Source organism: Rissa tridactyla, chromosome 3 (genome assembly GCF_028500815.1).
Source record: "Rissa tridactyla isolate bRisTri1 chromosome 3, bRisTri1.patW.cur.20221130, whole genome shotgun sequence".
Taxonomy (NCBI): domain Eukaryota; kingdom Metazoa; phylum Chordata; class Aves; order Charadriiformes; family Laridae; genus Rissa; species Rissa tridactyla.
In genome coordinates this window covers 104,274,995-104,297,765 of record NC_071468.1, presented here as the reverse complement: position 1 = coordinate 104,297,765, position 22,771 = coordinate 104,274,995, and the positions used below count along the sequence as shown (strand labels likewise).

The following is a 22,771-nucleotide window of genomic DNA, read 5'->3' as shown; positions in this document are numbered from 1 at the left end:
AGCGATACGCTTGTTCTGATCATCCCAAAGCACAAGTTTATGGAGACATGGGCTATGGAGACCTGTGGTTGAACCCAGTGCAGCTGTTCTTATTTTGGTAAAGTTGCTAGTATACCCTGTATAGATCGTGATTTTCCCATAAATTTTTGAACTGTCCCTAATACACAGCATTTTTACGTATGGATTTACACTGTGTTGTATGCATTGATATATGTATATATTAATATATGTATATTATTAAGAGGCATTTTTGCTTATAGGACATTTTACTTATTGTTCACATAGAACTTATACGTATATGAAGTCATTTAAGTATGAAAGAGGATTTATCTTAGTCTTGTTCGGCCATAACTCCTTAGGAATTTGCAAATCGCCATCCTGGGTCAAAACTACTTTCTCTCTGACTTAGACGCTGTCACAGATGAAGGTCTGTTACTAAATACTACCTAGGAAATTGGGAATGTGAAAGAAGCAGAAAGCTGTGAAATCAGCTTTTAATGGGTTAGATTTCTGGCCAGCATTGTTGACATTTTTATTTATGCTCCGAGATATCACTGAGGTTATTGTTGGCAAAAATGCTTTTCCTGTCTTTGTCCTAATCCATGTGGTCAGGACCCTGAATTTAGCTCTGTTTTGTTTAGTGACAGTTACTGTGAAACTGTCTCTATTGGATAATCCATCTCCAAAGCAATGCTGTGCTGCGAGGGAAGAGTCATCCCTAAGGAATCAATATTTCCACTTGAGCAGGGGCTGCTGTTGTTCAAAGACAGCTAATAATCACGGCAACAGCTCCAACTTTGTGCAGCGTGTCAGGGATACTCTGACAAAAATTCAGGATGACGTAGTTCAGTACGATTCCAGAATTCAGGTTCTTTTTCTGCAAAGCTCTTGGAGAACTATGTGTATCGTGTCCTTGTTTTCAGCCATGTCCCCCTTTAATAGGCTGGGATTAGATTTATTTAACATAAATCGAGATTCTGCTCTACCTGATCTTGTGTCAGTGGATGCTTTGCCCGTCATCTCAAAAATCTTTGTCTGAAACTATTGGAACTTGGGTGGGTTTTTTTGTTGTTGTTGGTTTTGGTTATGTTTGTGGTTTTTTGTTTTGTTTTTTTTTACTTTACCATTGCTAACTCTCTTAAAAAAGCATATTAATAAAGGGAATATCAATGAAGATAAATTTCGATAATTACACTAACATACACTTCAGTTCACTTCCTAGATAATTCTCACGAGCCATTTTGCAGGTGGAAAATAAGTGAGAATTTTAGGGCCAAGTACAACTGCAAATACACATAACAATTAAACGAAAGAAACATATAATATTTTATTTGGTAATGGCTGAGGGTTGTTTTGACATGCATATACACTGGCCACCCATGGTGTCTGCTGAGAAGGGGTGCGGAGCACCTGCCAGTGCCTTCAGACAGTGGGCGCAGGGGTGGGTTACCGTGGCTCGTAGTGAGGACGAGGTGCCTGCTGGGTGCAGGACCCTTTGATACATCATAAAAAAATATTTTTAGCTTTTGCATAATGATTCTAAAATCCTGAACTGAGGCTGCAGGTGAAATCACTTGCCTCTTTCTTTTTTTTTTTTTTTAAAGTTCTTGTGATGTCATGGGAGGTTTTCCTTTTACCTGTTTGCTGTCCTAACAAATACAGCTGTAGTGTTGAAATTCGCGTGGGTTCCTTTGCATTTAGAGGTGTGCACCTTGTACTATAAATCTCAATTTTATTCTTGTCAAGTAGGTTTTCTATGGTTTTGACAAGTAACTTCCACACATTTATTTGTATCAATCCTAATGTGTACAAAGGGGGGAAAATAATGGTAAACCACCATCTTTGTCACGGGGATGTTGTGAGAATGTATATGAAAGCTACACAATTAAATTCATGCTAAATAACGTCTTTTCATTAGCAGTAAGTGTCTGAATCTCTGATATTGAATCTGAAGTTGAGGTACAGTTAAGGTCAATAGTAAAGCTGTTTCTGCCACTTCTTGATAGGGAAAAACTGCATGCAGTAAAAGAACAGAAGATAACATATTTTACCTTTATTTATTTCATTTATTATGCTTATGCAACGTATTTGCGCATAGCTGTTTGGACATTCCATTCATGCATTGTTAATTCGACAGTGACAAGTTTGTGCTAGTTAATTCCCTTACCCAGGAGCAAATTCAAGTACTAAGAAACTTGAGAAAAGTTGACGCCTGTATGCTCCTTCCTCCAGACTGATTTAAAAAGAGATTTTTCTTCTAGCTATGATTAAAAATTCCCTAGTATTTTCCTCCGTATATTTTGAATGAATGTATGTTTTAGCAGCCAGGGAGCGGTTGGAAGGGGCTAGATGCAAAGGCTTCCTTGACTAAGAGCATAATTGAAAAAAACTGCTGCTGAAACTGACACTTGAGATGATAGTACTAGCTCATTTCCCTTCTTTAGTGTGTCTCTGCATGTGAATTTGTGCACAAGGTGCTGGTATTTAAGATTTCATACATAAAAAATTTCCATGGCTATTTCGTGAAATAAATAGAGGGTGATTCTTGTTCTCTCTATCAACAAAAAAAAATATCCTTTTAAAAAAGCTAAAGGCAAATGGCAAATTTTATCATGGCTGTAATTATAATTATGTTTTTAATTGGTTGCTGTAATGAAGTATCCTTACCCAAACCCATTCAGACAATAAAAGGAATTAAAAAGCTGGTAATTCTGAGAATCAGGAATCACATCGTGCTTCTCCTGTAGAGGAGTCATCTTCACACTGCCCAGCTAGGACTGGAGATCGGATGTTTAATGCTAGCATGGTGTTTATGTGTGTTGGCCTGTGCTTGTGCTATTACTACTTTATTGGGAGATATGGTCTCTGGCTGTTTTTCTTTTCTGTAGTTGAAAAACTTCTTATGATCCTGCAAAGTGGAAATCCATTTCTTTAAGTGAAGACTTAAGAGGTGTTTATCGGAGCCTGTTTCAAAAGGAAAACCAGCTTTGTTTGCTCAGCAGGATGGATACCTGACAAACAGCTTCTTGCCCAAGGGAAGCTGAGGGGGTGGTGTGTGTCTGTGTGCACTCTCTGTGTCAAACAGGCTTCTGATTTTGCATTTTCATCTGTGATTATATCTCTCTCTCACTATTTTTGGTAGATGGCACTACAGCTTATATGATTTCTCTGTGAAAACTATCATAAAACATTGGGTGTGTTTCCTCATACTGAGTATACTTGTCAACAATTCATCCCAGTTGTCCTGCAGTGAGTTGCCTTTTACAACAGTAGTAAGACCTAAAATAAGCTTTAAGCTCTGATTTATAATTGAGCCTATCAAGGTAGGCTAATATATATGTGGTGAGATTTGGAGTATGGCTGCATGGCGATACGGTTCTTGAATTGTAAATGGATGATGTATTTTGTTTCCTATTTATAGGAAAATAACATTATTTATATTAAAATTTTAAAGTGAAATACCGGTATTTCAGAGTCCACGCAAGGACATTGTGAGAGTGAATTTAGTAGCATATTCTTCGTATTACTGCCAAATGCTCTCTTTACCTGAGAGAGAATAACTCGTAACTCTTCATTTGGGAAGCGTGAGGTGCCCTTGCAGACCAGGTGTAGTTGGAGACCTGGGCGTTCATTCACCTACACCACTGTCCCCAGTACCGTGGGTAGAGCTAGGTGAGAAACCTTGTTCTGCTGAAGTTTGGGATCTAAGATGTTCTTCAATGGGATGAAATTTATCTTTTTTTTTTTTTAACTGAAAACAAAGGATATCTCCTAGACACCAATTACAAAAGCATTTTATACACCTTTCTATACAAGCGATCAGCTCTCTAGGGCTGTGAGCGGGATATTTCTTTGTTCGTGATACAGAGAGGCATAGAACAAGGAGGCCAAGGACTTAAATCTGGATATCCTGTATATGATCGAGTGCTGTGATTGTGTCCTTCCGTGGCTGTGTTTTTTTTTTTTTTTTTGTCATTTGTGTGCCAGTGCCGGAACACTAAAATAGCTGTAGTTCCTCTGTCCTTGAGAAGGAAGTCTGGCTTGAGTCTGCGGGTAAGAGTGAAGTAGGAACACTATACTCTCATAAAAGTTCCCACTGAGAAAGACTTTACGTATTCTAACAAAAAAAACTTTGAAATTTTTTTTTATTACCCATAGTGAGGAGCTGTGGGACAGCTGCTGTCTTTCACTGTAGAGACAACTGTATTTCACTGTTAGGGGAGCTGCTTTTTATTCTCTGTGATATATCTGTTTCTTTCAGATTATTTAGTTACGTTTTGTGCTGTTTAGTGAATGATTTCATAGCTTATTTAGGTTTTAACTGTTTTAACAAGCTGATTTTGTGACTGAGACAAGAGGCAGTTAAGTTGGGGCTGTTATAATATTGACAAGAAAAGCACTTGTGTGTTTTATGATTTAGTTTATGGAAGTGAAGAACACTGGGGGGACATACACTTGTATTTCAGACTGAAGTAAAATAAAAAGACGTTACAATGATTGGGGGATTGAAATAAGAACACTGCTTAAATTAAACTGCAGCTATAAAGGGAGTTGGTCTTGAGCTAAACGGCATTGTTTGTTAGATATCTATTTTCAGCATACAGACAGTTACAAATGATGGCAAAAGAGGAGCCAAGATTTCAGAAGAATGAGAACAGAATATGAATTGTAGTTATGAATGGTCCCTTGTTTTGGAAGCTGGCAGTAGCTTGCTGGTGTCTGACATCCCATCTGTAACAGAACAATTTATTTATTTCTAAAGATCACATTTCTCTCAGTAAATAAAAGAAAATGCATTGTTTAAGGTAAGGATCAATTATTTTGTGTGACAATCCAGACAAGCTGTGTAACAAAGAGTAACAAGAAAATTCCCACTGCAAAAATGCAGCTCTGGTGTCACATGTCACTCCTAATTATGTGTTTGTTCTCCTAGCCAAGTGTCTTTAAGCATCGGGAAAAACAAGAAATAGAAAGAAAATAAATAGATTAATTAAAAACTTACTTCTGATTTTAGTATCTACAAAGAAAACACAGTTTACGTAGATGTGATGATATCTTGCTTTGTTTTGAAGTAATCCAGTAAAATATTTGTTAGATGTTTATAATGTGTTAAATGATCAAATGGGATTCACTGTCATAGATTTCTGAGAGGTTGACCTCATCCTTTTGATAGTATTTAATGTTTTCTTTCTGAATAATAAGTTATAGTTGTTTTTTCCATTCACTCAGCTGCTTTATGATGTGACTTTACTGGTGGACTTAACTTGCTGGCTGTGTACCGGACAAGGCCCAGACATATTGATCGAAAAGAGCAATTGATGATAAGATAAAGGGCTTCCAAGGGATGGCAGCAAAACTTTATCTTTGGTCTGGAGTACGTAGTATTGTTTGCCTAAAAGACAAACAAATTGTAAAGGAATTTGTACTGATTTTCGGGTATTCTTGCAATAAATGTTGTTGAATCTAAGTTCCAAAACTTTAATTTCAAACAGGCAATGTATAAGATCATGTGTGAATTATTTTTTTTTTCTTTGCTTCTTTTGCCTTTTTAGGACTTGTATCTAGCATTAACTGGTGAGGATAAATTGCTGCCAAATAACTGAGGGATTTTTGGGGTTTGAGTTTTTTTAATTCCATTTCACTGATCCCACTTAATATTCGCTAACCATGCCTGAAGCCTCTGTAATGGTTCTACTCTAGAGTTTACAGAGAGATTTACTGCTTTTATACATTGTTATAATTCTTTTATCTTGTGCATGAACACAGGTTAAAACTTGTTTGCATTATGATAAGTTAAATAAAGTGTCTGAATTATTGAATGAAACTTTTATTAGGTGCTGCTGGCTTTTGCTGCGGACAGGAACTGAAACAATGCCTAGCAATCTGAGGAAGAGATACGTGATAAACATTTTTTTGGAAAAAACCCTCCAACCCTCTATCTATTTCGATTTTCTTTTTTCTTCCTCATTGAACTAATCTTTCCAGGAAATGTGACCTTGTCATAGTTTCATTAAAATGAATACAGAAGATGATTTAGTCTGTCAAAGAAGGGTTGTTGCAGGATTAGATCTCATTGTTAAATAGTCTGTTGGTGAGCTCAATAACTGTCGTTAGGTAAAAGCGTTTTTCCTGAAAAATCTTGTGTTATCCTGGTACAGGTTTCTCCAGGGGCTGGAAGGATGTGTGTGCTCTGCCTGACCTGTGTGCTCCTGTGCCATGGGGATGCTCACACTGATGGGCGAGTTCAACAAGGGCAAGTGTAGGAAGTGTAGGGTGCTGCACCTGGGGAGGAATAACCCCATGCACCAGTACAGGCTGGGGGCTGACCTGCTGGAGAGCAGCTCTGTAGTGAGAGACCTGGGAGTCCTGGTGGGCAACAAGTTGTCCATGAGCCAGCAATGTGCCCTTTTGTCCAAGAAGGCCAACGGTCTCCCGGGGTGCATTAAAAAGGGCATAGCCAGCAGGTCAAGGGAGGTCATCCTCCTCTGGTGTTCTACCTGGTGTTCTACCCTGGTGAGGCTGCATCTGGAGTACTGTGTCCACTTCTGGTCTCCCCAGGTCAAGAAGGACCCAGAACTACTGAAGAGAGTCCAGCGGGAGGGCTATGAAGATGATCAAGGGAATGGAGCACTTCTCTTATGAGGAAATGCTGAGAGACCTAGGTCTGTTTAGCCTGGAGAAGAGAAGACAGAGAGGATCTCATAAATGCTTATAAGTGTCTAAAGGGTGGGTGTCAAGAGGATGGGCACTCTTCTCAGTGGTGCCTGGTGACAGGACAAAGGTCAACGGGCACAAACTGGAACACAGGAAATTCCATCTCAACATGAGGAAAAACTTCTTTCCTTTGAGGGTGCCAGAGTACTGGAACAGGCTGCCCAGAGGACCTGCAGAGTCTCCTCCTCTGTCCATTCTGCTCTAGGTGAACCTGCTTTGGCAGGGGGGTTCAGACTAGATGATCTCTGAAGGTCCCTCTGTATTTCCCAGTTCTGCATGTTGCAGGGTGAGACAAAGGAAAATCCAGGTGCTGACGCAAAAAGTTGCCCTGGAAGCAGTAAAGTGGTTCAGTGTAGCATGTCTGAAGGATCTTAGCAGTCTCCTTTATTGGAAAGGAAGGTGGAAGTAAAATTAACTTTGGCTGGGGTTGTTCTTTCCCACTTGCGTATCTGATGGTGACCCGCTCATGTTTGCACATGAAGAACACTTACCAGCCAAATGCTTAAGGAGACCCTTCCTGTTGGAAGACATTCCTTCATGACTTGCTGTGTGGACAGGCTGAAGCTCTGAATCATGAAGGCTGATTATGGGGGTTGTCTTTGGCCAATGTTGGGACCAAGGCAGGGTTTCCTTTCCCTTCTGGGGCTCACAAAAGGAGGCGATGAGAAGGACTCTGAGGCTGGTGGACTGAAAGGTCCCAAGGAGACAACATTGCTGCCAAATGCTTAAGGAGACCCTTCCTGTTGGAAGACATTCCTTCATGACTTGCTGTGTGGACAGGCTGAAGCTCTGAATCATGAAGGCTGATTATGGGGGTTGTCTTTGGCCAATGTTGGGACCAAGGCAGGGTTTCCTTTCCCTTCTGGGGCTCACAAAAGGAGGCGATGAGAAGGACTCTGAGGCTGGTGGACTGAAAGGTCCCAAGGAGACAACATTGCTGTCCAGCTCAAGCCAGAGTCCACTGAGGTGGTAGGATTTCTGGTCAAAACTGTGATAAAAGGGTATTGTAAAACAGGATTTTAGAGAGTTCAGTTTTTGAGTGAGAAGGTGTAAGAATTGAGATGTAAGAATTACTGTTTTCGCGAGTTTGCTTGAATTCCTCAGCTATACTTTTTTGAGCTATAACAGGACCATAGTATGTTAGGGCAAAGAAGAGCAAGATGCATTAAAACAATAACTGAAATAAATCCTAAGAAAGGGAATACTATAAAACTCCCTGCCCATTAGTGTCTGGGATGACTGATTTTTCAAACTTCGCATATATCAAACTTTGTTTACAAGTCAGTCTATCTGTGCAGATGCTCTCTAGGCTGGGCAAAGGGTTAACAACAGAAATGAGGAGGTGAGAAGCCAGCTGAAATCCAAAATATTTTCAGTATTGTCCTGGATTTACAGGATGTAACCATTCTGTTCTAGTCAATACATTTTTCTGCAGTAAAAGATGCTGTTAAGTTGCTGTAGAAGTTGGTTTCTAGATTGCTTTCTTATTCAGAATACATTGAGGATAAAGCACAAATAGTTAATTCTAAGTTATTTTTAAGCACGTGAACAGGTCGTATGCCGTGCTCTGGGAGTGTTAGATGGAATTATTGCTAGGAAAAAGGAACCTGAGGCAATATGTTCAAAAAGACAAATTGATCCCTGAACCCACATGCATCTTCTGAGCCCTGCCTGGGCTGTTACACAGAAGAAGGCTGAGCAGGTGAACATCTCTGATGCAAGTCAAATGCTTTTAGGTGTTCAAAGTGCTGCTTTTTGGAGTGCCAGCAAGTGCCCCAGTTTTAACATCGCTAGAGAAAGACCAATGGCCCAGAACTCAGGCATTCTGTCGCCTAAGTCATCTGAAGGTTTGGTCTTGAAGTATCCAAAATGTATCCTTCTTCATGGATATGGACCTGCTTCATGACATGGACCTGTTGGAGCAAGTCCAGAGGAGGGCCGCGAAGATGATCAGAGGGCTGGAGCACCTCTTCTGTGAAGACAGGCTGAGAGAGTTGGGGTTGGTCAGCCTGGAGAAGAGAGGGCTCCGGGGAGACCTTATAGCAGCCTTCCAGTACCTAAAGGGGGCCTACAGGAAAGATGGGGAAGGGACTCTTTATCAGGGAATGTAGCAATAGGATGAGGGGTAGTGGTTTTAAACTGGAAGAGGGTAGATTTAGATTAGATATCAGGAAGAAATTCTTTACTGTGAGGGTGGTGAGACACTGCAACAGGTTCCCCAGGGAAGTTGTGGATGCCCCATCCCTGGAAGTGTTGAAGGCCAGGTTAGATGGGGCTTTGAGCAGCCTGGTCTAGTGGGAGGTGTCCCTGCCCATGGCGGGGGTTTGGAACTAGATGTTCTTTCAGGTCCCTTCCAACCCAAAGCTTTCTATGATTCATATCCAGAATGTGTCATCCTGGTGGAAAGATGTTGCTAGATATGATCCAAGACCTGAGGTACTTAAGCTTTTGCTCTAGGTGTATTTCAGCTCTTTTTGGTATGATATACAGTTGAACTGTATGTTTTGTTTCTGTGGAAGTGGGATCTCATGCTCCATCAGTTTTAGGCTCCCCAGGTCTCTTTCTGCCACTTTATGCCTCACAGGATTCCTGATTACTCTTAAAGTCCTTTCAGTCCAAGGTATTATCAGATGATACAGCAGTTTCATGTTGCTAATTAGAATTTAACAAACTGTACTAGAGAAATGCGTGTTCCTCAAATACTTAAACAGTAACTGCTTCAATGTAAAAAGCAGTTATTTAGAAGACTAGATATTAATAGATGGCATCTGCTAGAAAAGAATGCAAAGAAATAAAGAACGAACAAGCCAGACTGCTCACACTGGTGGAAATTTTCTTTAAAATGGTTATTTTCTCACAAATGTATCGACTACATGGTCAAAACTACATTTCCTAGAAAATTTTCCTTTTTCTTTCTTTCTTCACATGAGACTTGTATCCTATGATTAGCCAGTGTGCTCCAGCCCTGTACTGCCAGAGCTGGATACTTCATTTTCCCAATGACTATGGAATCCTTCTGCGGTTTGATTTATTCAGGCTCTCTGGTTTTCCCATTCCCTGTGTGGGCTGGCCATTTGGCCGTGTGTTTTGAAGGCGAGTTCAGCAGTTCGCACGCACAGTAGCGGAGCCTGAGCTGGGCTGCGCAGCCATCGTCAGCGCCCATCTCTCCCAACAGATGCGTCAGGCAGCAAGGCAGATTTGGTGTTTCCACTGCTGTATCTCGTGTGCCTGGTGGCCTTTATACTAATTTGGACTGTTAGCTTGGTACTGTTAAGTGTATTGATAATCATAGTGTTGTTTAGGTTGGAAGGGACCTTTAAGATCATCAAGTCCAACCATCAACCTAACACTGACAAAACCACCACTAAACCATGTCCCTCAGCACCACATTTACACGTCTTTTAAATATGTCCAGGGATGGTGACTCAACCACTTCCCTGGACAGCCTGTTCCAATGCTTGATAACCCTTTCAGTGAAGAAATTTTTTGTAATATTCATCCTGAACCTCCCCTGGTGCAACTTGAGGCCATTTCCTCTTGTCCTATTGCCTGTTACTTGGGAGAAGAGACTGACCCCCACCTCGCTACAACCTGCTTCTCCCCTCAGCCTTCTTTTCTTCAGGCTAAACAATCCCAGCTCCCTCAGCTGCTCCTCATAAGACTTGTTCTTCAGACACCTCACCAGCCTGGTAGCTCTCCTGTGGACACGCTCCAGCACCTTGATGTCTTTCCTGTAGTGAGGGCCCCAAAAGTGAACGCAATACTGGAGGTGAGGCCTCACCAGTGCCGAGTGCAGGAGGATGAATTATTTGTTTAATACTAATGGAAAGCTAATGGCCTTTAATATGGATAGATGGTTTTCAGCATGGATAGGGATCTATCATGTATTTATGCAGATTTCCAAATAACAGTTGTACATACAACACTTATAAATACTTAAAGGGTGGGTGTCAGGAGGATGGGGCCAGGCTCTTTTCAGTGGTGCCCGGGGACAGGACAAGAGGTAATGGGCACAAACTTGAGCATAGGAAGTTCCACCTAAACATGAGGAGGAACTTCTTTACCCTGAGGGTGGCAGAGCACTGGAACAGGCTGCCCAGAGAGGTGGTGGAGTCTCCAACTCTGGAGGCATTCAAAACCCGCCTGGACGCGTTCCTGTGCAACCTGCTCTAGGTGACCCTGCTGTGGCAGGGGGGTTGGACTAGATGATCTCCAGAGGTCCCTTCCAACCCTATGATTCTATACTTTCCTTACAGCAGCTCCTTTTAAGGACTTCACTTCTTGCACATCAGCAACGTATCTTGGTGACATTTTAATGGCAGAATCTACCAATACGGTGCTGAGGTGGAAAGGACCTGCTCGGGACCAGGCTTGGTCTACATTTCTGGTCATGGCAGGCAATACCAGTGTCACCAGTGTGCTGAGTATGAAGGCAGTTAAAGTAAATGGTCACAAAAATGCCAATTTTACATAGCAGCCTTTCTGATTATAGCATAGCCAGCACTGAAAAGCATCTTGTGGACTTACAAAGGGTACAGGTCTGCTGGTGTTGCTGCTGCTGCTGCTCTCTGGCCTGCCTACTTCATGTCTAATGTTTTTATTGTAGACCTTTGTGTTTTTTGTGATTCTTCTAATTTTTAGCTAACTTTAAGCTTGATTTTTAGCATTGCGAGTAGTTTGTATCGTTCAATGGTTTTGGTATTTGTAAATGTTTCCTAACATCCACAGAACTGGGCTTTATTTCAAGAAATGAAATTCTTCAGTGTTAGGCATGCTGCTGTCAGCAGTCTGTCTCTGAGACTGGACTCTCTGAGCAGGCAGATTCATCGTTCTTTTAACTTCCATTTTCAGTTTGTTTTTTATCCAGAAGAATATCTGTTGTGCATGCTTGACAACATAATTAGTATGTAATGTGTGTGTGTTTATTAGATACTAAAGAAACATTTTAACTTATTTCTTTGTTGTTTATTTGCAAGGAGAGCCTGTTAATTCATGTGGTTTTGCTTTTGTTTCCGCCACTGGAAACACTTTTTGCCTAAATGTATACTGTTTCATTTTGGTGTGGTTTTTTTTTGTAACTGTTTTCCACAGAGACTTGTAAGGCTGATGTGGTCGTGCTTTGGATGCGCGCAGGAGCTGTGTGTAATTCGCAGCATGGCTGTACCGCAGGGACCTGGGTTCCCTGCTGCGCCAGCTTAGCATGGCTGCGAGTTGAAAATCCTTGGCTCTGGCCTGCATCCTGTGGGAAGGAGCGCTCACCCGCATGTTGGTGCGTGCAGTTTTGCTTCAGACTTTTCTTTCCCCCAGCAAAATAGAGGCTTTCCACCTGCGTGACCGTATGAGCAGCAGATTTACAGATGCCAGTGGTGTGCTGGCAAATGTGGCCTGTGACTTGGAAGTGTTGGTGAAGGGCAGTGTTTGCAGGAGCATTTGCTCCTAAAAGCCAGCCTTCATCTTACGGGGTCCCTCCTGCCCTGCCCGCTCACTCTGTACATCTCGCCTCTCTCCCTGTGCGGGTGCCAGTACAGGCGTCTTTTGGGAAAGGCAGGAGGGAGATGTGTAATTTGGGTACCAGAGCAAGAGGGTATTTCACTGCAGTTTTCTCTCCTGATACCGAAGAAGTGGTGGTCACAAATGGGAGATGTGGGTAGGTAGAAAATACCGTGTTGCTGTCTAGCTGTAGGAACACAGTCTAATCAGTGCTAAAAAGCTGGGAGAAACTATCCAGTGGCGACTGAGTCTCTTAAAACCTTTTTGCAAGTTTCTGCTGAATATGAATCAACCGTCATTTTCTAAGCGTTTACAAGTTGGACAACTTGTTGGCCAACAATTTGGGGAGCTTTGCAGGCACAAGTGTTTTCTAGCACAAGTTTCACCTTCTTGACAAATGCCAAGCCTCTTCTATGAAATTTCACCTGAAATAAAAAACGAACAGTTCAAGACCCTGTTCATCGTGGAGCACAGTCAGCATGGTATGTTTGGGCCTAAGTGGTTAGTTTTACAAAATTAATGATAACTTCAGAAATTCAGTTTTTTCCTGGTATATGCACACTTACATTTCTTATTTCTGTCTAGTGCCTTGTACACTTACATAAGCAGCTGGGCACAATTTAACCCTTTAGAAATGAGGATCTGAAAAGGCAAGCATATCTCACCTGAGAAATTTTTGGAATGTATCAAAGTTAAATAATAAGCACTTAGATTGCTATGCCTGGCTGTTTGCTTTGGTTTGTAACCTTTGTAAGCTATCATAAGATAGTTTAGTGAAAGGTTTTGCATATTTCAAGATACTCAAGAACTTGTAGAAAGGTGAAGCGTTGGGGGAGTTCAGTTTGAAGGAAGATGGATCTATGCAGTCCCAAGTGTCTTGTTGCAATCCAAAATACATGAGTAAAAAAAGATAAATGTTTTAAAACTGCACATTGGAATAAGAACAAGCAGCTCCTGCCAGTCTGCTTTAGGTTCAATTGTATTAATATTTTTTTTCACTAAATAACAATTAGATATTTTCCATCTGAAGCATTGTACGCTTATTTTCTTCACTGGTCAGTGTAAAGTGATGATACGGTAAAAGTGATTAAAAATGTTGACTGTTTAGAGGAAAAAAGAAAATTTGGCATTCAGTGAATACACAAGAGAGATTACACTCTAGCGCGTCCCCTCTCACCCTCCCCAAATAAAAAAAATTAAAAAAAATGCATTGGAAGAAAATTGACTGTAAGAGGGAGAAAGGAAAAATAGTTTTTCCTTCTGAGCAGACACATATTTACCATGTCCTGCAGTATTTAGAAAATTCTTTATCATGGAGTCTTTAAAATATAACAGCTGCATTTCCTCTTTTTATCCCATAGTTCCCTGCTAACTTTAATAAAAAAAGGGCTACAACTGATTGCAAGGATGACATTCCAAATTATACAGAAGCTTTCGATTTCTAAAGATATCTTTCAAACCTTAAAACATAACAAAAAAATATTCATAGTTGTCGATGGTGCCATGCCTGTTAATATCTAGGGCTTCCAGGTTTGTCAGTACTGTGCTCCAGACTGTTGAACTGTTCCTGCTTGGCGTTCTGTTTCTTTCTTCCTTTATTGTGGTTTTCCATGGAAGAAGAAACTCAGTTGACTTCCTCAGGATCATCTCTGATTTACATGATTGCAAAGGAGGGCAAAATTTTTGCTGTGCTTTTTTTTTTCCTGTATGGTTGCACTGTATTCAAAGTGCACTTGACAGACCTATTTTGTCTTACTTCTGTATCTCTAAAATGAACTGTCGAAGGAAATTATTAATGAAGCATCTCTGGCTTAATCTCTACTTTAAAATCAATGTCACTCTTAAACTTGTAACTCTTTAGCTGTATTACATTGAACTATAAATAGTTTAAGGAAAACGAATGGGGAAGCAGATGGTGCCAAGAATGCTTTGCAATTGGCAGAGCAACCAAAAATTGTTTAAATTTGTTTATGCACCAGCAGGTCTCTGTAAACACAGCCTAAGTTAGCTTGTTTTTGAAGTAAGCTTAAGAAAGAGTCATTTCACCGAATAACATGCCACAGAAAAAAGTTGTGCTAACAATTATGAGAATATCGGTTTCTTTTTCTAATCCTAAATTATCACTTTCACACTTAATTTAACTTGAAGGTAGTTTTTCCACTATATAAGATTTGGTTTGTTTTTTTTCATGCTTTAAAACTCCAAATAGAAACTTTTAGAAATGGAGGAATTTCCCTGAAGCATTTGCAAAGCAAATGCTGCAGAAGGGTATTGGCAGAACATGAAAAGTTTAATCAGTTATTGTATTCTCACTGCTCTGGTTGGCACGCATAAAGTTAAGGATGTGAGTAGTGGTGAAAAGGCAAATTGGATTTTTAGTAACTAATTTAATTATTTGAAGTAATTACAGTCAGATTCTGTAATACTAAGCAGTCTGTAATTATTACTTTGGCAAAAAAAACCCAACCAACAAACAAAACAAAAAAACCCCAAACCCAAAACAGGTAGTTCTCTATGAGATTTTGGGGGTGGGGGCTACCTTTGGAAATGCCCCCCTCAACCCCACAGTTTTTCTTTGCAAGCACAATTGTCTGGAAATGCACTTTTTGGTTTGATCCTTTTGATTTGCAGTTAAAGAGTTGGAGGAACTGGAGTTTTTTCTTAACGAGCATGAAATTTTGCAAGATCTGTGGTGGTTTTTTTTGTAGCCAGATTCAGCCCATGTGTGACTATGCTGTGTGTCTTCCTAATTTATTGTAGCACTTTCCAAGTGCTTTCATGTGCGTTGGTTGGTTTGACGTAATACAAACAACTGTAGGAAAAGTACATATTTTCAAAACTGTAGTTATTCAAGATGTCTTTTTTGGTATGACATAATCAGTATTTTCTGTAGTGCTGAGCAGCTCTTCAGTTGAAGCAAAAAGTCCCTCACTTTCTCTTTATTTTTTGTTATTAAAATACTTTTTTGATCAGATGAAATAGTACAACCTTGAGATTAAAAGCTTAAAGGAGAATGTTTTTATGAAGTATGAGACTGAAGGCGTCAGTAAATTTAAAGGGTTAAGGTTTACCTTTATACCTACAGGATTAAGCAAATGCAGAATGATGCAAAGCTCAAATACAGTTTTTAAACTTTCTGAAGTTTTGTCTACAGTCTGCCCTTTCTAAAGTACCTGTCATCTGAGAAAGGAATTTCTCTCTTTTTTTTGTGTGGGTCTGTTTTGTAACTTTAACCCACTGTCCCATCAGCGATGTGATTTAGGGGATCTTTCCAGGCTGTAGTGCTCAATTATAGGGTTCTGCGCCTTCTTTATTTCTGATGCAAAGTAAATGTTTCTGAATAAATGAAACAAGGCAGCATTAACAGCCATAATAGGAAAAAAAATTAGGTGGCACTTTCAATTTTTTTTTTTTTTTCAACTGAGTTGAGAAAATCAATTCCTGTGTTAGGATTTCTTCCCTCAATCAAAATATGGGTTGGTTGCTTTTCTAGGGAGAATTGGGAGGCATGTTGAAGGGGAATTGTGCATCAGTTGGCCGGATTTTGCCCTGGGGTCCTGAATCTTTCCTTTTGCTTTTAGTGTCTCAAATTACCTTTTTTTTTTTTTTGCCAGTGGCAGGTCTTGTCTGTCTCTGACAAATGGCACTGTGCTGGACTTGAGAGCCTGGGGCATTGCATCAGTGTGAAAGTGCTGGAGTAGAGAGTTATCAGGCATCTGATACCTAAGTTACCTTTGTACATCCTAAGGAAGTATTTGGATCCAGAAGCTCCCTAACCTAGCAGCCACAAAAACCTCAGAGCTGCCTGCTGCTCCTGTGACATTTTGTAAGCATACACGCTTTTTATTTTGCCGATGTCTAGAACAGACCTCCGGCAAGCGGGTGGGTTCGTGGCGCTCAGCTGAGCCGTGCTCCAGCAACACCTGTTTCCCGACTGGCCTAATCCTGCAGAAATGTTCAACTCCTTCCAGTAACCTCATCTTCCCCTTCTTCCCACCATAAGAAGTGCAGATGGAGCTATTTTATGTATTTGAAGTGGTTGCTGCCGTGGTTCACTTAAATAGCACAGCAAGAGGAGTGGCAGGCAGCAGTGCACGTACGTGAAAAGTTGCGGTTTTGTGGCTGTCACCTGCTTGTGACTGTCATCTACTTGCTTACTTGCCCAGCCTGCATGACCAACTATTTCCCACACTGGTAATCATAAAAACCACTCCACTTAGTATTTCACAGCTTTGGGTTTTCCAAATTTGAAGTACGCAGACATATTGAAAACGTAAAGAAACAGAAAAGAACAGAAATCAAACACACACACCCCTTTTCTTTCTTTTCCCCATTACTGTCAAGCAGCAAGCAGTACAGGCGTGTCAGATAGATGCTGAATCGGGAAGAATGCTGTGATTGTCCTGAATCACTTGGTAGAGCTCTGCAGGATTTTTTTACACCGTTCAGGAAAAAAAAAATTACTAATAGACAAAAGCAAACGTGAAAAGCCTTAATCCAAAGGTTGGCTTTGTACAGAAGGAGTTTTAAAAAGCATCAAAATTAAATTAAATGTCCTGCTATCTCAGCCATAAACCATGACAATAAATGCAGGATAACCCCTTTTTTGTTCCTTACTATTTTTGCAATTAGTTCACTTTTTCTCCTACAGGGAGGCTGCATGAAAGATCTTGTTATTTGTGGCTGTGATAAAATATGCTGGCTCAGCCTGCCTGAAGAAACAGAAGCCTTGGCAGGAATGCTGATTACCATGACAATCTAAGCAGTCTAGAGCTGTGGTTTGTGTGGGTTTTATCATAACGATTCAAAATGTGCCCTGGATGGTAGAAAAGCTGATAATATCATCATTGCAGGACTTTGTTTTTCATATTGTGTTACCTTAAGAGGGGGCAGGGGGAACCTTATCAACTTCACATATATTTTTGTAACACTTTGGTTTATTTACATATTTATCTATTTTAGTGTATATTTTTATGCTATAGTTATGTCAGTTTTTTAATAGCACTTCAAATATGTTGTTGAACACCTGTATAAAAGTTAAGTATCCGTCATGGGTTTGAGGAAGAGCTTGGGAGGAAGCTGAGCTGGGACAGAAAAGTCCACAGATTTCCACAGATTACATTTCTGCCTTAAGGGAACCTCCGGTAAGAGTTTCTCCTCCAGAAGGTGGGAGAGCAGCAAAGAGAGAGGTCTAGGGAGGGAGGGATGAAGCCCTTTTGTTTCAGAGAGCTGCAGTGAAGGCTTCTGGAAGCAGGGAGGAGGCTGGTGGGTTTGGGCATCCCTCCCTGCAGCTCCTCTGCAGTGTCTCTGACAGAAGCTTTGGATGCTGCAGGCAGCCTTCTTGCAACGTGAGCGCCCAGCAAAACCAGTGGTAGATAAGGCACTGAGGAGTTTAAATCTTTGTGGGTTCTCGAGACTCCTGTGGGTAAGAAGAATAGCATGAAGGGAAACTGCCCGGCACTTCTTCCTGCTCTCCCTCCCCAGCCCCATGTACAGTGCCAAATCTGTACTGCAGGGTCTTCACAAGCAAAAACCAAAAAAAAAATCTATCTGTTTTATGGTGTAATCTGTATTATCTGTATTATCTGTATCTGTATTATGGTGTAATTATTTCAGCCATTACTTCTTCAAAGATAAGAACTGAAAAGCCAACCCCCCCACCTCCACCAAAGTGCACCTTGTGTGTGTGGTAATAGGGCTAATAGCGTGTTGCCTAAGGTCGTTGGTTTAAAACTGTCTCAGATTGGAGTAGCAAAAGCTATCTGCCAGTCTCTCATGACGTGTGTGAAGAAAGCTTCTGCCACTGGCATTTTGACACTGTTAAGAAAGAATAGACATAGAAGTTTGAGTTAGAAAGGAAAAATGACTTGAAGTTACGAAGTCACAAAGTCCCTGTGCAAATAAATTAATCCGTGACCTTTTCTTGTTTAAAGAACCAGCTATTTAAGTGTTTTCCTAAAAATGTTTTGGTTCATTATGACAAAAGCAAGGGTATTTGCATTATCACTTCTTAATTGCTTTCCAAGTAATTTCGTTGTTTACGCTAAAGGATTTATTGAAAACTGCATGAGGTTATCAACATGTCAAGGAGCTCTTGTTCTGTTCCAGTAACATAAAAATCTAAGGGTTCGTTGTATAAGCTTCATTTGTAATGTGGAACACTTACTGGTTACTAAGAGCAAACAACCAAAAGCCTGTCTTTCTGCACAGCTCTAGAGCATGAACCAAAAGCTGTGGGTATGAACGATGAAGAAGAGGACGAGGGAGAACAGTTTGACTTTGACAGCGGAGATGAGATACCAGAAGCAGACAGGCAAGCCCTTGTGCTACCTCCTCCTGACCCCAGAAACAACATAGAGCACCAAGAGGCTAACGCTGCAGGTGAGTCAGCCCGTCAGGCTGTGCCTCCACTAGCAAAATTGTCAAGACTGATTATAGGGTGCCTTTTCTTGTCAATGCAATAAAAATACTTGTAAAAAGAGGTTTCCATGGAAATACCACACAAGTGTTTTGAATATTCCTGCTAGTTACACTCATGGGAGATTTGACAGGGCAAATGACCATCACGTGTAATTCCTGGGAGGTTTCCCATCCGAGTGTGACATCCAAACCAATGGATTGGTCTCAGTCACAGTGCCATGCTGCAGGAAAACTTCATGCCCTTTCATCTCTAATGGCGTGTGGATGGCTCATATATGCTGTTTTCACAGCTAAGCTCGCTGGTTGCTGATCTTAAGATGACTTGCATAAAAATAAATGGAGTCTGAACGTATGAATTTTGTTCATAAACAGAAGCCTTATTTTATTAAACACTACAACATTTGTTCCAACACATGCAGATATTCCCAGTGCTGATGTATAGTCTGGAAATAGCTGTGTTTGGCTCAAAATGACAACAGCTGATTTTGCTGACTTTGACCCAGTCACAAGGACAAGCGGAGTTCTTGTGCTCACGGCAGTTAAAGATGCGTAACTCTTCAGGTGGCTTTGAAGTTTGACATCCTGGAACTTAAACACCATCTTTCCCTGAAAATCTGGCGCTTGCTCACTGTTTTGTGAAGTTGTACTTACATACAGCTTAAAAACTCTTCATTGCTTGGAACGTGGTTCTGCAGCTTGCTTCAGAGGGGCCTTTGGTTCTGCTGTACCTCAGCTTGTCTCAAGAAATACCAGAAAATTTGTGTAACAGAAAACAATTTATGTTCAAAGAGGAAAACTTGGAAACTTATTTTCTTTCCCCTTTTCTTAACAGAGCATTTTCAGGACTGTTCTTTGAGGAGTGTCCCTCCAATGAACTCTTTCTCTCCTCACGGCTATTCCCAAAATACTTCTTGTATTTCTGTTTATAAGGTCCACATTCATCTAGAATCCTGACTTTAACCTTCAGGGTTTAAAGCTGTTTTGAGCCGTGTGCTTATGACAACCAAAAGAGGACCCTGGGTACTTGTCAGAAATCCTCCTGTTCAGGATTTAGAATCCAGTTATTGTTTTTCCATAGGCGTCCTTGTAACCCCGCTTGTTTTGCTGCTGTTGCATTCCTCATCTGTAAAATGGGGAGGATAGCACTACTGTGTGGGAATTTTATGAGTCATAGATTATAAGCGACTTGTATAGTAGGGATCATATCATATCAAGAGCAATATTAAGCAGCTTGAGCAGATATGAAAAATAAAACTATTTTTTTGTTTGCTTTTTCAACTAAAGGGGCTGATAATTTGGAAAACAGTGAGAAGCTACGGACATCAGAACCTGCTGCAGAAGGCACTCCAGCCAAAGTAAATCCCTACTCAGTCATAAATATTTCACCAATCCAAGACAAGGATCCATCCTCATCACCAGAACCAAGTCCTCAAGATGAATGTGCAAGTCCAAACTTGTCCGGTGGATATTCTGTTCCTGTCCCCTGTGGCTATGCTGTGCCATCTAATTTACCTTTGATACTGCCAGCGTACTCCAGTCCGGTCATAATACGCAGTGTTTCTGTAGATGAAGAAGGTACTGTATCTACGCACCTTACTTTATTTGACAGGGAATCCTTGTTTAATTTCAGGTACCTGTGCTGTTTTGGAAATGCTTGTGTAGTGCTCAGCCTGGACGTGTATGGGAGATTTTGTGTCCAAATAAAAAAAGAACACTGTCCTGCAATATGAACTGAAATTTCTTGTCAGGCTTGGAATAAAAATGTCAGGTTTTTTTGTTTGATTGATTTTGTTTGTTTGGTTTTTTGTTTGGTTTGGTTTTGGGTTTTTTTGTGGGCGTGTATGTGGGTTTTTCTTGTGTATCATTTTGGGTTTTTTGATTGTTTGGTTTTTTTTTTTAAATAAAGTTCCTACGGGACTCTGCTTGCTATACTAGGATTGAGATACCTAAGTAAAGATGAATAAGAAAAAACACATGTATGCAGTCAGTTCTTTCTCAGCTCTTCTGGAAGTTGGTGATGCTTGACCTTTGTTTTGCTGGCACCATATTACAACATATAATACAAGGGGAGGACTCCTGTCTTGTCTGAGAATGATTAGTGCTGATTCCCTTTTAATGTCATGAAATAATTTCCAGAGCCATAGCTCAGTGTTCAGGCCAAACGGTTTCTTCTCATACCTTATCGTCCTTTATCTAGGTCCCGGCAGAGTTCCTGTCCCTTTTACCTTGTCTATATGCACTTCTGTGTGTGTGTGTGTTTATTTTACAGTCCTTGTGGATTTAGAGTTGCTGTGGGATTTTTTCCTTGATGATTTGACAAATTCTGTTTGTCCTTTAGTACAATTTTAAGACAGAAGAAGAAACTTAAAAGGGAAATAACTATGGATTATTACAGAAACAGGAACAGTCCTCCATTTTGTTACCAGAATTGGCAAATTCTGGCAGCTTTATGTCAAGAGAGCGGGAGGAACAGAAAGCTCCCCATATCCTGCCTTTTTTTTCTTTCTTGTATTTTTAATATACTACTTACTCTTTAGCTAGGCAGCAATTCTCCTGTAATTCCGTGTATGGTGATAACTTTTGGTTTTGCAGCCTTTGCTGTCTACCACCCTTAGGAATATTGGCAAGTAAAAGCAAATGTGTTTGTGCAGTTGTTATTACCTGTAGAGGAATATATGTCTGAGAGATTAGAATTAAATGCATCAGACATTGTAATTTCCTCTTAACAGCTCTTATAGCAAATTGCTGTGTCTCTGAATTCTTTCATTTGCAAAAAGGGGTAGAGTGAAGAAACTTCCAAATCTGTTTAGATTTGTTTAAGATGAAAATATTGTATAGAAGTAGATTATTCATTAGCAATGAACCAGTAAAATCAGTTTCTTATGCTAAAATGTACCACTTGAACCACACTGATGCTTTATTCCAAACAGTTTGGTGATTATATTTCTTTTTTTCTACTTAGCAGGTACGCAGTCAGCAACTGAAGAATGTCCTTGTAATTCTGTAAACTCAGAGGAGCCTCAAAATAGGTGATTGCCAGTTCAGCATGTTTTAATGATCTGTAAAACCTTCATTCCTAAGAAAGCTTACATTTGATATTTTATTTTTCTTGTATGATGCTTCCATGTTTGTTTGTTTTCATTTTCTTAACTCTGTAACTTTGGTTGTGTACCAAAATCAGCACTGTTTGAGGTCTTGCATGTATAATTGTGTGTGATATTTTTGAAGGAACTAGGTTTCATTTTTATAGAGTCATAGCAATGTCAGCTGCAACAGGGTGCTGGAGGTCTTGTAGTATAGCCTACTGCTTTCAGCAGGACCACTGCCAACATGCCATTAGATCAGCCATGGCTGTGGTAACTGAGCCTTGAAAACCTCCAAGGATGGAAGTGCTGCAGCTTTCCTGGGCAGTCTTCCCTGCTGTACTACCCTTTGGTGAATTTTTTTCCTGTGATATCCAAACCAAATCTTCCAATGTGCAGTTTTTTGACCATCCCCCTCTGCGTATCATCTGGCACTGAAAAAAACCAGCTCCCAAAACAAACCTAAACAAAAAAACCCCAACTCCATCACCACTGCAGCTCTCTTTCAGATAGTTGTAGCTGCTGTTGGATCAACCCATAACATCCTTTTTTCACAAGACTAAATAAGCTCTGTGTCTCCCACCTCTTTCATTGTAAGCTATGTGCTTTAGTCCCTGACTTCAATTTCTCCACGTCTCTCTAGAGGTAGCTTCTCTAGAGGTAGCTTCTCTAGAGGTAGCTTCTCTAGAGGTAGCTTCTCTAGAGGTAGCTTCTCTAGAGGTAGCTTCTCTAGAGGTAGCTTCTCTAGAGGTAGCTTCTGTTTCCCCACAACTCTCTAGAAGGGGGAGTGTTGGGAATCCCAAACTGGATGTGCTGCTGCAGGTTCAGCCTCACCAGCACCAACCAGAGGAGGATAATATCCTCATCAAGCCCAATGGCTTCTGGTGTAGGCCAAAACGTTTTTAGTCTTATTTACAGAGCAGCTCTCACTTCACTGTTTTCTAAGAGAGAGTTTTCTGTGTTCTGGTAGAAGAACTCAAAAGCAAAATATTTCTTGAGATTGGAAGGGGAAGCGTTTTCTATTTCTTGACTAAAATAGTCAGACTATTAAATAGAACAGATTA

At 40.5% G+C, this 22,771-nt stretch overlaps 1 protein-coding gene across 6 annotated transcripts in view; it reads left to right on the top strand.

Moving 5' to 3' along the window:
* The window catches only part of ARHGEF10 (Rho guanine nucleotide exchange factor 10), a 118,835-nt gene that overhangs the window by 16,671 nt on the left and 79,393 nt on the right, over nucleotides 1-22,771 (top strand). For 5 of the 6 annotated variants that reach the window (XM_054195616.1, XM_054195611.1, XM_054195613.1 and 2 more), the window contains exons 3-5: nucleotides 18,415-18,585; nucleotides 19,909-20,199; nucleotides 21,587-21,653. In XM_054195616.1, the coding sequence (XP_054051591.1) occupies nucleotides 18,415-18,585; nucleotides 19,909-20,199; nucleotides 21,587-21,653 (529 nt within the window). The remainder of the gene's footprint in view (nucleotides 1-18,414; nucleotides 18,586-19,908; nucleotides 20,200-21,586; nucleotides 21,654-22,771) is intronic. The other variant, XM_054195615.1, reaches the window with a different exon arrangement.